At 36.4% G+C, this 14,308-nt stretch overlaps 2 protein-coding genes across 3 annotated transcripts; one reads left to right on the top strand and one right to left on the bottom strand.

Annotated features, from left to right (window-relative positions):
• Positions 1–886: 886 nt before the first annotated feature.
• Positions 887–2,721, bottom strand: LOC142983595 (uncharacterized). 2 transcript variants are annotated; one of them, XM_076130557.1, is made up of 3 exons: positions 2,619–2,721; positions 2,322–2,509; positions 887–2,160 (listed from the first exon to the last, which is right to left on the bottom strand). In XM_076130557.1, exons 2-3 carry the CDS (start codon positions 2,447–2,449, stop codon positions 1,026–1,028), a joined length of 1,263 nt encoding a protein of 420 aa, XP_075986672.1. In that variant the 5' UTR covers positions 2,450–2,509; positions 2,619–2,721; the 3' UTR covers positions 887–1,025. The 2 variants fall into 2 exon arrangements, with proteins under 2 accessions (XP_075986672.1, XP_075986673.1); XM_076130558.1 differs by having other exon boundaries at positions 2,589–2,698.
• A 384-nt stretch (positions 2,722–3,105) lies between these two features.
• Positions 3,106–14,228, top strand: Tsf2 (transferrin 2). The gene is made up of 16 exons (XM_076130459.1): positions 3,106–3,285; positions 3,595–3,794; positions 4,090–4,212; positions 4,685–4,846; positions 5,123–5,256; positions 5,577–5,743; positions 6,122–6,266; positions 6,538–6,726; positions 8,731–8,839; positions 9,556–9,738; positions 11,009–11,179; positions 11,614–11,783; positions 12,225–12,368; positions 12,715–12,902; positions 13,222–13,381; positions 13,586–14,228. Exons 1-16 carry the CDS (start codon positions 3,243–3,245, stop codon positions 13,854–13,856), a joined length of 2,559 nt encoding a protein of 852 aa, XP_075986574.1. The 5' UTR covers positions 3,106–3,242; the 3' UTR covers positions 13,857–14,228.
• Positions 14,229–14,308: the final 80 nt, after the last annotated feature.

The raw sequence follows: 14,308 nt of genomic DNA, 5'->3' as shown, positions 1-14,308 counted from the left end.
TACCTTAATTCCGAGTACTTAGCTATAATGGTGCCTTCTGTCTATTACCTCTTCATAAATCGATCTCCATTATAGTCAAAACAACCCCTCTGTTCTCAATAATTGGAAAAGCTTAACAAAGAATGCGACAGCGCTAAATTCGACGTGCGTCTTAACAAAAACTCTTTATAAGAATGTAGAGCACGAAAATAATGTTATAGGCTCGCTTGATGAATGAGAATGATTAATGGTAGGTATAACGGCCGCACCTTGCTCCCCTCTATAGCCCTTCTGTGCGGGTAATGAACCATTGAACTAGATACTTAGATAGATGAACGCCTAAATATTATGAATAAGTACAATTTTGACTAAGACTCAGACATCGGTAACAATGTAAGACTCTGTTATCGAGTCGCTTTCGGCGAGTTGTATATTGAAAATCAGTGAGTTTTAAGGCCATTATACTCGATTGATTTATATCTAAATTTAAGTATTTGCCTTGTACTTATTTATATTATACTTAGTCAGTAACTCAAGTTTAATATTGACTTCTTGAGAATTTACAGCTAATTGCAATAATTAATGTTTCAATAATATATGTTATTTATAGCAAGGTGAGATAAGTCCGTTTCATATTTGGCTTCAGCGCTTCAACAGTATTTTTCCTATTAGTTACGTTGCGTTGAGACTAGTAACGCCATCTCTTGAATGAAGTTTAAAACTAAAAGTTTCTCCCAAAGTAATTTTTTCTATGCTTTACAGAAATTACGTATTTTCTATTGTTCAATAATAGAATAAAAAAATTATACTGCATACTTATTAAACTTTGTGCTAATCAATTTGAACTACTTACCAATGATATAATTAAAAGTTATTTATTTATTTTTTAAAAATAACAACAACAATAAAAGATTCAGAGGGTTTATTATAATATCTTTATGTATTGAACATCAATCTTCTTCAAGCAAAATGGAGTCATTCACTAGAATCTCAATCTTACATCATGCTTAAGTCTTCCAGTATATGGCAATATTTACATAGTTACTTTAGTCAAGAAGCAGTACTCTATTTTTGTCAACTCTTACATTTGGCGCGCTTTTCAATTTTTTAATAAACTTATCAGCAATTCGGTCATCCACTTCCCGACCGGTAGCCTCGGTATATTCCGATAAAACTTTCTTTTGCAGTCTTTTAAAAGGCACTTCATTGCCCTTCTTCTCCAAAACAGACATGATAACCGCATGCCAGTTAAATTTGTCACCACTTACTGCTAGTTCTCCAATTTTGGCAACATTTTGATCATGAAGGCAAATACTTTCATCTGCTTCCTCTTCATCAGTTTTAAGTTTCTTTTTTACCGTTTTTTCTTTGACCGGTGCGACCGGTTCCACTGGTTCGGCACCATTTTCTACTGATTCTTGATGTCCTACACTGTTGACGGTGTCTTGCCTCTTGCGTTTCTTATTCTTACCATTTTTACCATCAGCAGGGTTCTCATCATCGTCAACAGATTCAGACTTATTCTTCTTCTTCTTTCCTTTTTTGGTTTCTACCTCTTCTTCAACTTCTTCAGGTGGAGGAGCTTCAGCACTCTGTAACTCTGCTTCATACTTCCTGCGTTTTTTCTCCTCTTTCTTTTGCTTCTTGGTTAATTTCTTACCATTGACGGGTTCTTCATCACCATTCTCTTGCTCTTCGCCATTTTCTTCCTTATCTCCGTTTAACTCCTCACTACCATTCTGTTGGCTATCTTCATCAGATCCAATTTTAGGTTCTTCAGCATTACCATTTGTTTTCTCATCTTCAACTTCTTTATTCTCGTCAGTGTTTTTCTTTTGATTTTGGTTCCTATTGTTGGCATTAGATAATTCGGAAAGTTTAACTGATATCAGGTCCCAAGCCTGATCCATGTCTTTAGGGTTAGTTTTTGGACCGCAGACATTTTTTACAAAGTTGATGAATTTTGGCTTCTTGCGGGGAGTGTTGTTGTGTTTACTGACAGTCTCAATGATTCTCAGTACATTCCGGGGAGCACTTTTCTGTTCGTCTAATACCGATTGTAACATTTCAACCCAAGTACTTTGTTTTTTCTCTCCTTTCTTCTCCTTAGATACAAATCCCTTCCCAGAGTAGCGCTCCTCCTCCGTTATACACTTAATGTGTGCATCATACTCCTGTCCACTAAAACAAATCCACAAAATATCATTGATATAACCTGTGTATGTAGAAAACTCAAGATTAGTAGTACCGTGCCAGCTCTAATAGAATTATTAGTAGTACTGTGTCAGTTGAAAATAGGCCGGCGAGCAAATGTAAACAAACGCATGTTTTGAAATACTTACTAAAAATCTTTAAAACAATCCATGCAAGATAAATTGGGGCTTCGGTTTCTACATTTTATTAAATAATGTTTCTCGACTTTAGGTTTCTGCACAGACTCCCCGCAATACCCACACGTGAATACAACCATTGCAAATATCAAAACACGTGCTTTTGTTAGAAATTTGTTTTGAACAATATTAATTATAACCTGTAACAGAAATAGATAATCACATTTACAATGGCGACATCATTTCTCAATCAAAAGATTTTATGTATTAAAAACGAACATTTTTCTATAAATAGTATATTGCCATTACCTAAACAGCTAGGAAAATTTTAAAAATTGAATTTTATTTTATTGCGATTTAGTGAAACTTCTCTCAAATATGTCAAACTCGGTCAATCCGTCAACTGTCAAGTCGCTAAGCGTTTAGTTAGTCTAACGAATGTCGATTCAAATAAACACGATTATTTGTTTGTTAGTTTGTTACAATTTGAGAAATTACCTTCCCGGCAGCTATATCTTTTATTTATTTTATTAACGGTAATGCTATCATTTAAGTATCAACTTAATCCTTCATCTGGTAACTAAATGCCGTTGCTTTTACTTATATTCAGCTCGTAGAGCAGTTTTTATTGCTCTTCCATATTTCCTACGACTTTAACTTAGCAAAGCTTACTTTTTTTATTGACAGATTTATAATCGAGAAATAACTTTCAAAATGTAAGTGCATAAAGTTTAGTTGTTGTCAATTTCCAGAATTCGTTCATCGGAGTCAAGACAATCGGCATTCGGACCACCGGGACCACTCATTCATTATATCATTCATTCAAGTAAACTGTTTACGAGTGGGGTGTGTCCAAAATATTTTAAGTTTGTAACGAGTTTTTAAGATGAAATAACACATTGATCACATAAACTTAACAAAAACTTTACAGAAATGGGTATTCACTATGTCTATCTACTCTTATCCATCGCTATTGGTAAGTTCCAACATTACTAAACCCCGACAAAGTTACGCTAACTTTTTGTCGTATGTTTGTAATTGTTCCAAAAGAATCATGAATCACAGTTTCATTGAGTTATTTCCCCAAACAATGACTTATTTCCCTAAACAATGAGGTATTTCCCTAAACAATGTTATCAATGACAACTAAACCTCGTAAATAATGTGAACGTTGTGTAGGTACTGAAAACTAGTAAGAATCTTTTGATGTTCCCGGCTCTAAGTTTGTGACAGCACTTATTTTTTTACAAAACAAACAACAATATGTGTATTGGAAATTTTCTAGGTGTAATCAATGCGAATATATATGGCAGCGAAAATGCGATAAATGGTATAGGTAAAGTGGTAAAAGTAGAAGGGCAGGACATCATTACTTGGTGCACCACGTCGGTGCTAGAGCAGACTAAATGTGAGAAACTAGCAAGGTCTGTTGTACAGGATAAAGGACTGTTTGGACAGGATTATATTGAGTTGCAGTGTAAAAGAGTAAGTACAATATTTCAGCTTGTTATGTTAAGTTACATTCATCATGAGTTCTGTGTCACTTGGTTACTAAAACAAATGGTAGTTTCAGAATATAGCATGTTCTAAAAAGTAAAATGGCAAACTTTTTTATATTATTATCTACGGTATGGCCTAAGGTCTAAGCCACACAATATGTAGATAGATACACTTTTAAGCCACAAATGAAGATGTTTTTTTGTTTTAAATATTTCTCTGTCTGATGCCAACTGAATAATCTGCAATAGATGTAATAATTATTTGTATTTTTTTTTTGCAGGCATTTGACACAGAAGAATGCATGACATGGGTTGATAGAGGTGAAGCCTCTTTGCTGGGTCTTGATGCTGGAGAAGTATATGTTGCTGGCAGATATCATTCACTTGTGCCTATTCTTCAAGAGGTAATATAACTATTTTTATACGAAAATTCTTTCTTATAAATGTACCAGTTTTTCTTTGCTATAAAAGAGGATACATAATAAAACCTTTATTGTTTGAATTCAAACATGGAATGGAAGTTATTTTTGTTGGAATGTTTGAGATACAGTGGGAAGAATGTTTGAAAGAGTTTGTTTAAATTTCAGTATTCAAATATTTTGATTAAATCTTATTTTTATAAATGAATCAATGATATTCTGTATGATTATGTTATGTATGCTTGAAATGCAAAAAGTTCTAAATAAATTGTTGGATTCCAAAACCAACATGCAAATCTAATCCTTCTCTTATATGCCAAAATAAGTGAGGATGGATGTATGCTTGTTTACTACATTTTCATGCAAAAAGTACTGAACAGATTTTGAGGAAATTTGGTAGACATTCTGTCTTACCTCCCCTTACAAAATATGTGTGTTAACATCTGACTTTTTGCAGTTATATGGGCGAGGAGAACCTTACCAGTACTCAGTGGCAATAGTGCGTAAGGGAGCTCTACCACAGCTGCAGCCTGGAGCCGGACTCCATGCACTGAGAGGGGCTAAGGCCTGCTTCCCAGGTGTTGGTGCTCTCGCTGGTTGGGTGATGCCAATACATGTTGTAAGTGACTAGAGAACTATAATTGTATTGAGCATGTTTTAATTGTCAATTTATACTAAGCATGGAAATATTTGACATATAATTCATAACATTCATAGGGATTGTTAGAAGAACAATATTTCAGATCATAAACTTACTATGAACCTCAGACCATCTTGTCAAATTATTTCTCTTGGCATATACTAATTTATTCAGCTCAGATGTTCACAATTTCTACCCAATTTGTTTTCACCTATGGTCATTTAAAGAAATTATTCACGTTTTCTTTTGTTTAAGCTAATGCAAGAAGGAGGACTCAAAATTACAGATTGTAATAATCATGTGAAGTCAGCTATAGAATTCTTTGGTGAATCCTGTGCCCCCAACTCATTGAAAGACATGTACAATCCTATTGGAGATAACTCTGACAAGTAAGTCCTGAATTATTTATTAGACTTATTATATTATACATTCAAGAAGAAAAGTTAAACACACATTAAATACACTTTGAAGTGTAGTAATAACACAGTGGAATAAGTTTTCGTCTCTTATACAAGTGGTTGAGGGCAGGCTGAAAACTTAAAGCAATAGTGTTGCTTTGTGTAATGACTTAAAGAAAAAAAAATTAAATCACATTATAATGGTGTAAAAAATATCTTGACATTGTCCCAACAATCACTTGGATTGGCAAACAATTGTAAATGTATTTTTAAGGATATTAGCACACCTAATATATCTTATTTCTTTCCAGGCTTTGCCAACTATGCACGGGTGGAGCAGGCATTCGATGCACGTTAGCTGACCCCTACGCCGGTTACGAAGGCGCTTTGAGATGTCTCATAGCTAATAACTCGGGTGATATCGCCTTTGTTAGAGACACTACTATACAACATGCTTTACTCTCTCATACTATACTTGGTGAGTTTTATCAATCTTTCAGTAGTTAAACATTATTTACATTATAGATTAATATGGAATTATGCCCTAAGTTAAAGAATAGACATTGTATCTGTGAAAATAACTTGTTCAAATCTATTTTAAATCTTTTTTTGTTATCTTTACACTAACGTCCTGCAATATAAACTAGTATTCTTATTAACCAGCTATTCGGATTGGGGGCTTACCAATGACCTTCACAAAAGGAAACTTCTTTAATTGTGCCATATGTCGTACGAAGAACAAAGCTATGCAACTTTGAAGCCTATAGACTCAATAATGAACTAATCAAAAACAGTATGTGGTTGCTGCAAAGGCATTACAAAGAAAACGACTTTTCATTAAGTTATTTAATTATAGGGGGTGTAACAGAGGACCAGTTCGAGTTGATATGTCGAGACGGCACTCGTCGTGCAGTCACGGAGTCGGAGCGATGTAACTGGGGCCGCGTGCCTGCTGACGCTATCGTCACTAGCAGTGCAGTCTCTATGGAACAGAGGAAAAGGTACATATGAGTAAAATTTATCCATTACTAGAGGATAGTAGAGTGCCGAAGCCACTTTTAATGGCCCAAGCTTTACAGCAGTTCATCATTTTTATCTGTGTTGGGAGCATACAATGACAAACTTTCAGCTACTGGAATGAAAGAAAACTTTACTTAATTTTGGTTGGGGAATTTGTCTTTAGAAAACGGTTTTAAGAACTTATTAAAAGAGGCATCTGACATGCTTGAACGTCTGTGTGATTCTATTTGTAACACCTATTATATTTTTCAGATACCAGAACTTATTCCAAATAATGTTCCAACTGTACGGCGAGCCAAACTCGTTGAACAGGAACTACAATCTTACTAACGGGTATCCGACCAACACGCCGTACAATCCGTACTCGACCACTGAACCATCGCGGTATTCATACAACAGGGATAGATTTAACAACAGGCAGTTTGATGATGAAACTAATAGGTAAGTGATTGCAATATGATTTACTCTATTTTTGTATTCTTGTAACCAGTTTCCAGTTCCACCGTTCTGAAGAAGAAAACAGTTTTTTATCTTACGTCTGCTGTCCCATTATGTAGCAGATGGCTTAACCAACACTTATTCAGAATCTGTCTAATTGGTCCTTAATAAGGCATTTTTATTTTTCATGTGTCTACCATTATATTCTCAGTTTAAAGTGAGTATCTTTATTGAAAATGCAGGGGCCGAAACAGGTCAGTAAAGTCAGTAGAAGTCAGTATTTTTGGACTTGGTCAGTAAAAGTCAGTATTTTTGAAAATCGGTCAGTATTGTCAGTATTTTTCCAAACTCAATACATTTTTTTTGTTTTCCTTTGCTGTTGGCCAATCAAACATTCTCGATCTGCCTAGTAATAATATCTGAGGGCTGCTTTGGATGCTCTATACAACGTGTCCCAAATCTCAACGTCAAAACGAAAACCTGAGCTAGGCAGAGTTGTGTTGGATCTCAAAAAATATTTTTAAAAAATCTATCTCATGTAGTTTCAAAATGGCAACCATTTTTGTAAAATTGCCACCCTCTGATGAGTTTACGTCTACTGTGGCTAAAATGACTTCTTTTTTAGTTCTTTTTGTTGGTTTGTGTGGAGTATGCCTAAGTAACGTTCCTACAAATTTGAATTCATTATTTTGCACACAACTTCATTGGAATTTCTGAAAATATCCCTTTTATGGCGAACTACGCCTTGAAAATATTTAATCACTCAACTTTGACAGTCAGTCCTGAAAAATAATTGTACTACGCTTTTTCGGCATGTACCCTTAAAAGTTGGCGCATTTAATGGGCTTTCGAAAATGGCATCACACTTACTAAATTATTTCATAGACGTCGAAAAAATAAAAAAAAATCTTAAGATAGTCAATATTTAACTTATATTATTAGTTCGTCATAAAACTTTCTTATATCTAATATTTTTTGAGAGCCAACACAACTCGGCCTAGCTCAGGTTTTCGTTTTGAAGTTGAGTTTTGGGACACGTTGTATATTATTATGTGGATGATCTACGTGTATATTGAAGCATCCATTGCCTTGAAAACATAGCAAATTAAAATTTTAAATTTTTCTGAAATCAGTATTTTTGAAGTGAAAACTTCTTAAGCGGCGTTGCTCACTTTTTTTGGAATGGGTAAAAACTTTTCAACTCGCGTCAAAATTCGTAAGATCTGATCGAAAATTCGTAAGACCTGATCGAAAATTCGTAAGACCTGATCGAAAATTCGTAAGACCTGATCGAAAATTCGTAAGACCTGATCGAAAATTCGTAAGACTTGATCGAAAATTCGTAAGACCTGATCGAAAATTCGTAAGACCTGATCGAAAATTCGTAAGAACAGATCGAAAATTCGTAAGACCTGATCGAAAATTCGTAAGACCTGATCGAAAATCCGTAAGACCTGATCGAAAATCCGTAAGACCTGATCGAAAATTCGTAAGAACAGATCGAAAATTCGTAAGACCTGATCGAAAATTCGTAAGAACAGATCGAAAATTCGTAAGACCTGATCGAAAATTCGTAAGACCTGATCGAAAATCCGTAAGACCTGATCGAAAATCCGTAAGACCTGATCGAAAATTCGTAAGAACAGATCGAAAATTCGTAAGACCTGATCGAAAATTCGTAAGAACAGATCGAAAATTCGTAAGACCTGATCGAAAATTCGTAAGACCTGATCGAAAATTCGTAAGACCTGATCGAAAATCCGTAAGACCTGATCGAAAATCCGTAAGACCTGATCGGAAATTCGTATGGATGGTGGAGGCCAATAACTGAAATTTTTTTTTTACATTTCACACGAATCACCCAAAAAACGGTTTGGAAATGGTCAGTAATTGGTCAGTATTTTTGAATTTTTGGTCAGTAAAATCAGTATTTTCGACCATGGAACTTGTTTCGGCCCCTGAAAATGTCATAATTATGTATGTCTCAATAACCTTGTATTTTTTTAGAACAAATTCGTTCCCGCCATTCGCGCCCCGCGTGGACTCCGGTGGTCAACTTATTGAGCCATCATTCCAGTTATTCAAATCCAATGAGACTACTGACCTATTACTTCAGGTAAGCACACAGTATAGTCTTACAAAACCTAAAAAAATTGTGATATTTTTTAAATTAATTTAAACTTGACTTCTACTAATGGTACTTCTACTTACAGTCGTTCATATCACCTATATTTAAAAATAACCATCTATAACATTCAGGTTTTAAAGTCAGCATTTCTTATGCCCGGTCTAAAGTACATTTAGCGGTAGTTTATCTATGTTTCTATGTTTATATATATATTGGCTTAGCCTTTGTTCCAAGCTATGTTGGAGTCGGCTTCCAGTCTCACCGAATGCAGCTGGATACCATTGTTTTACATGGAGCGACTGCCTATCTGACCTCCACAACCCAATACCTAAGTTATAACATGATACCCTTCGATAAGACTGGTTGTGAGACTTTTAAGCTTCTGACTACTGTTAACGACTGTCAAAGATCTTCGAAAATGACAGCCGGGACCCACAATTTAACGTGCCTTCCGAAACACGGAGGAACTCGATATGTATACGATGGTCACCCATCCACAAATCAACCTCGGCAAGCAGGGCTTAACCTCAGAGATCGATCCGTGCGGCTGTTGTTAACTAGTTTATCTATGTTTATATTTACTTTATATTTATATGAGCTTAAACGTTATTGAATAGATAAATTACCAATAAATGTACTCAGAAACCGTGGGTTAGACTACAAGGGAAGCAACATTCTATACTATAATATTTTCTTTTATTTAGGATGCAACTGTAAACTTCCGTGTCCTCAAAGAGGAAGAGCAGGCGGCTAAGCATATCCTCAATAATAAATTCGTAGGGGGGCAAGCTGAGAAGGCAGTCCTCGGCATCAGAGACTGTCCGGTCAAACGAGCTACATTGTGCGTCACTAGTGATCAAGAAATGGACAAGTGTGTGAAGATGAGGGTATGTATGATACTGTAAAAGCCCGAACTGTGGTAAATCCTAAGATTTTCCGGTAAAACCTAAGATTTACCAACTCTCAATGGTAAAAGTCCGAACTTTCTTTCATTTCGAACTTTTACCATCAATTAATTGGTAAATCTTAGGATTTACATAATGACAAGGTAAAAGTTGATAAAGTCATATCATAACGTGTTCGAGCCGTAATATAATGACATTGCTAGGGATATAATTATATGCCGTAAGGGCGTTAGGCTATTGAGAACTGGGCTACGAACACTTCTTCCTTCACTTACGTCGGTCAATCGTATGAATATAGACGATGTTCTATGGGATACTGCTCAGAGACGTTGACGTGCGCGGCATTTTGCTCCATGTAATTCGCAGTCAACGATGCGTAAATACGACGTCCACTACGTTTCAGCGAATTAAGTCATACTGTATGTGTCTGTATAAACAAGTAATACTACATAACAGATATTTGTAAATTTTTGGATTCGATCAAAAGCTGGTAGTTATCTTTATCAACCACAGTCAGTAAAACTGGCTGGAAAAATGGCAAGTGAAAAGTATGTTCTTCTTGAACTTCTACTGTTCTTTAGGTATAAAACTTTCGTGTTCTCGAGTTTTCGAATATTTTGTACCGGCCTTGATCTCGAACCTTTAAAAAAGGTATCATTACATTTATCACAACAAACATGCGAAATGTTGAGTTGTTTATAAGTCGTTATAGTTAAGAAAAGGTTATCGTCTATCATTGTCGTCAGTAAAACAGATATTGCAATTTTTTGTCTATGTTATTTGTTATTGCCTAACAAAGATAATTATATACTTATACCTATACCTATATATCATAAAATGTTACTGACTGGCACGTAGGTATGTACCGAATGTAGTCAGATATTTTTTTTACATTTATTCTTTAACTCTACCCTTAACAGGATCAGGGGCGCTTTGCACACTCTAGAAAATTTTAACTTAAAAACTAAACTTCTTTAATCATTAGCTGTTGTCCAAAATGCTATAAAAATAAATATATCAAGAATGTAGTCAGACTAGCCAATGAAAAGGGACAAGGGATTTATGTATGTATCTATATAATCTAGTTTAATAAGAACGTAGCCCGTGGCGATTTTTTTGGCGTATCCAGTAAATAAATTTTTCCTCTCCTAATGGAAGAAAAAAATCCCAATAGTTCCATAGAACTACTGTGTTACGCCCGATTTTTGATCGTATCTGTTTTTGTATATATCTTCTTCTTTCCGTTGTGCAGATAGCGCTGAAGGCAGCGTTCCTGTCCCCGCAGCTGGTGTGCTGGCGCGGCCACAGCACGCGGCACTGCGAGCGCGCCATCGCCGACGGCGCCGCCGACTTCGCCGTGTTCGACGCCGCCGACATGCTGCACGCCGCCTATACGCATCGACTGGTGCCCTTCATGCAGGAGGTATATATCAACTGGAATATAAAACTACCATTTTATTAGTCATGTTTACAAGTACTAATAATAAGGAAGATAATAAATGATTGTTTGATGAGAATCAATCAGCCTAGCCTTTCTTCCAAACTATGTTGGAGTCGGCTTTCCGTCTCCCGGGATGCAGCTGAATACCAGTGTTTTACATGAAGTAACTGCCTACCTGACCTCCACTACCCAGTTACCTAGGTTACAAGACGATCACCAACCATTCACAGAACAACCTCAGCAAGCGTTGCTTAAGGTCAAAGATCGATGCGCGCGGTTGTTATTATCTAAGCCACGAGCTCCTCTTTTACAGAAAACAAAAAATCTAAAAACAATGTCTTATTTTGTTAGTGATCTCTTTCCGAATCTGAAAATATTTAAACAACTCTTTCCACCAACTATCTTTTGTTAAACAGGTATACAGCAGTGGCGACGACTGGTACTATGCAGTAGCCGTGGCTAAAGAGCAAGATCCGGACACCGACCTCACATACCTTCGAGGCAAGAACACGTGTCATACTGGTATAGGACATGCTGCCGGATGGGTGTACCCTCTCGCCTATCTTATATCTAATGGGTGGATCAGGCAAGTTTGTTAAAAATAGGTCTTTTTATTTCACAAATTATAAACGCGAAACTTTTTTTTTAAAGACATCTCCCGCACTAAGAATTCCTCTTTTGTCGCGGGGACTTTTAAACATACAAAAAAACGGACACAAAATACAACCAGACCCGGAACAACTATCGATTTGTTTATTCGATTTTATCGATTGGATCACACAAATAATTGCTCCGTGTGGGAATCGAACCCACGATGCAATGGTAGTGGTATGGCGACCTAAACCACTGCGCCACGGAGGCAGTTTGTGGTGTTAGTTTTAAGAAAAAAAGCACATGAATTTTGATAAATTTTGACAAACATAATTTATGATATAGATTAAAATATAGTTTTTTTTTCGAGGAATATTTCCACGCGAACCAAGTTCCTGGCAAAAGATAAATTAACATTTTTTTTTATTTCATACAGATCGTACGGTTGTGACGGCGCGCACGCCGCGGCGGAGTACTTCACGAAGTCGTGTGCTCCCGGCGCGCTCAGTACCGAGTATGTGGACTCTGGGACGGTACCACATGACAACTTGTGTCATCTGTGTCATGGAACTTCGTTCAGGTAGGAAACGAACTGTTCAATTTGGTCGACTTTCCTCTGTGACCACCGACTAGATAGTTTGCGATTGAACATTAATTCTCTTATACGCAGGCTATTACAAACGTGCGAACTACGTCATAATCAAAATAATCATAGGAATGTGACAAAGTGTAAGTGCGAGCGAGAGACTCCGATAAAATGACACGACTTGCTTCGCACGTTTGAAATGGCCCGAGTATAGTGTCTTTCATGTTACCCTGTTATTTTATTATAACTTTCATCTGCAGCACTCATGAGTGGTTATTATAGTCGCTCGCACTTAATTCTAGACAGTTTTTAGTAAATAATATTATGATGATGTGGTCAGACGTTGTCGGCGCGACGCCAGCGAGGACTACTTCGGTCACGTGGGCGCGCTGCGCTGCATGGTGGAGGGCGGCGGCGACGTGGCGCTGGTGCGGCACTCCGCGCCCGCAGAGGTGTCCGCCGGCCGCCGCCGCGAGTGGTGGGCGCGCGACCTGCTGCCCGACGACCTGCAGCTGCTGTGTCCCGACGGTAAACTACCCTTATTTCACGAAATATATTTATAGTATAGACAAAAATTTCAAGTCTAATGACCCAAATTTTAAAGTTAAACTTAACAGTTTTACAAATATCATAAAATATGTGCCGTATCAACCATATCAGTGCCAAAATATGGTATCACTTGCTAAGTCAAAAAGTGCCACGCAATGGTTACATATTGTAACCACCAGTTATATATTGATGTGTTATCATCTATTTTGTATACAAGCCATCAATGTTTTTCACGTTTTGTATTTTACTCTATTTTTCAATTATTTTAATAACTATGTCTTTAATTCTTTTCTCCTAGGTACCCGCGCTAAAATGCACGAATACAAGCACTGCAACCTCGGCAAGGTGCCTGGCTCCGTCATGATGGGAAGAGCCAACCACACTGAACTGGACACATACTCCAATCTAATGATATATGCACAGCAATTCTATGGAGCCGTCACGTCTGATGAATTTAGGTAAATATAAAGTTTAAAATAGAAATAAATTACCTTACAAATAGCGTATTTAGACCACTATCATATACCACTGATACCATACAAAAGGATTGTATACATAGAGAAGAACACTCAAGGCTCACCTCATTAAGGGAATTGAAAACATTAGGTTTTGAGCCATAAGTGAATTTCAAAAAAAAATTTACAATTCCTTTCTTGTTACAGTTTCAGTATGTTCTACTCGCCACCCCCGTACTCCGATCTGATATTTAGCGACGTTGCCGTCCGCCTCAAGCCCTTACGTCACAGCAAGCGATCAGCGGAAATCATCGCTGGCTCAGCTTTGATACGTGCAGCTAGAATTGTATCATGCGATGCACCTCAAGCATCGTATTACGTCGCTTCCGACCCAGACTTTTTATCCAGTGCCTTTAGAAACGGCGTTGTAGGGCATTTACTAGCTGTAGCGATTTTCATGGTAGCTTTATTAAGATAATTTACCAGTAAATATTTTATTAATATTACTTTTTATAGTACATATGTATTTACATTCCCATTTTAAAGTAAATGATATTACTTTCCATTATTTTTGTAAGTAGAATGGGTTCCTATTCTCATAGGTCTTTTAACAGACTTTTTAATAGATCTGAAATCATTTGATATTATTTTTATGAACTGATAGTTTTCTAGAATAAGTGTACTTTGTGATTAAGTTGCAGCTAAACCAAGCATTTATAATCCGTCCAAATGAGTGCCTTGTACTATAATTTTAAGCTTCTAACATTACCGTCCTTGTGAGTGTGAATATTTTTTACTGATATTTATATGTATGTAGATGTTTTTACTTATAAATAAAAGGCTAAAAATATATATAAAACATTTTATTTAGATAATAAAACTACTCCAACCTCCTGTGATGATAACATTCAAATCCTGAAGGCAAAGTAT

Source organism: Anticarsia gemmatalis, chromosome 24 (assembly GCF_050436995.1).
Source record: "Anticarsia gemmatalis isolate Benzon Research Colony breed Stoneville strain chromosome 24, ilAntGemm2 primary, whole genome shotgun sequence".
Taxonomy (NCBI): Eukaryota; Metazoa; Arthropoda; class Insecta; order Lepidoptera; family Erebidae; genus Anticarsia; species Anticarsia gemmatalis.
This window is presented reverse-complemented; position numbering and strand designations above follow the sequence as displayed.

Coding starts and splice junctions, on each gene's coding strand:
- Tsf2 (XM_076130459.1), top strand. CDS start 3,243: ATGGGTATTCACTATGTCTATCTACTCTTATCCATCGCTATTG. Junction 9,739..11,008: donor ACAAGTGTGTGAAGATGAGG/GTATGTATGATA, acceptor TCCGTTGTGCAG/ATAGCGCTGAAGGCAGCGTT. Junction 11,180..11,613: donor TGGTGCCCTTCATGCAGGAG/GTATATATCAAC, acceptor TTTGTTAAACAG/GTATACAGCAGTGGCGACGA.
- LOC142983595 (XM_076130557.1), bottom strand. CDS start 2,449: ATGGTTGTATTCACGTGTGGGTATTGCGGGGAGTCTGTGCAGAAACCT. Junction 2,161..2,321: donor GATTGTTTTAAAGATTTTTA/GTAAGTATTTCA, acceptor GATTTGTTTTAG/TGGACAGGAGTATGATGCAC.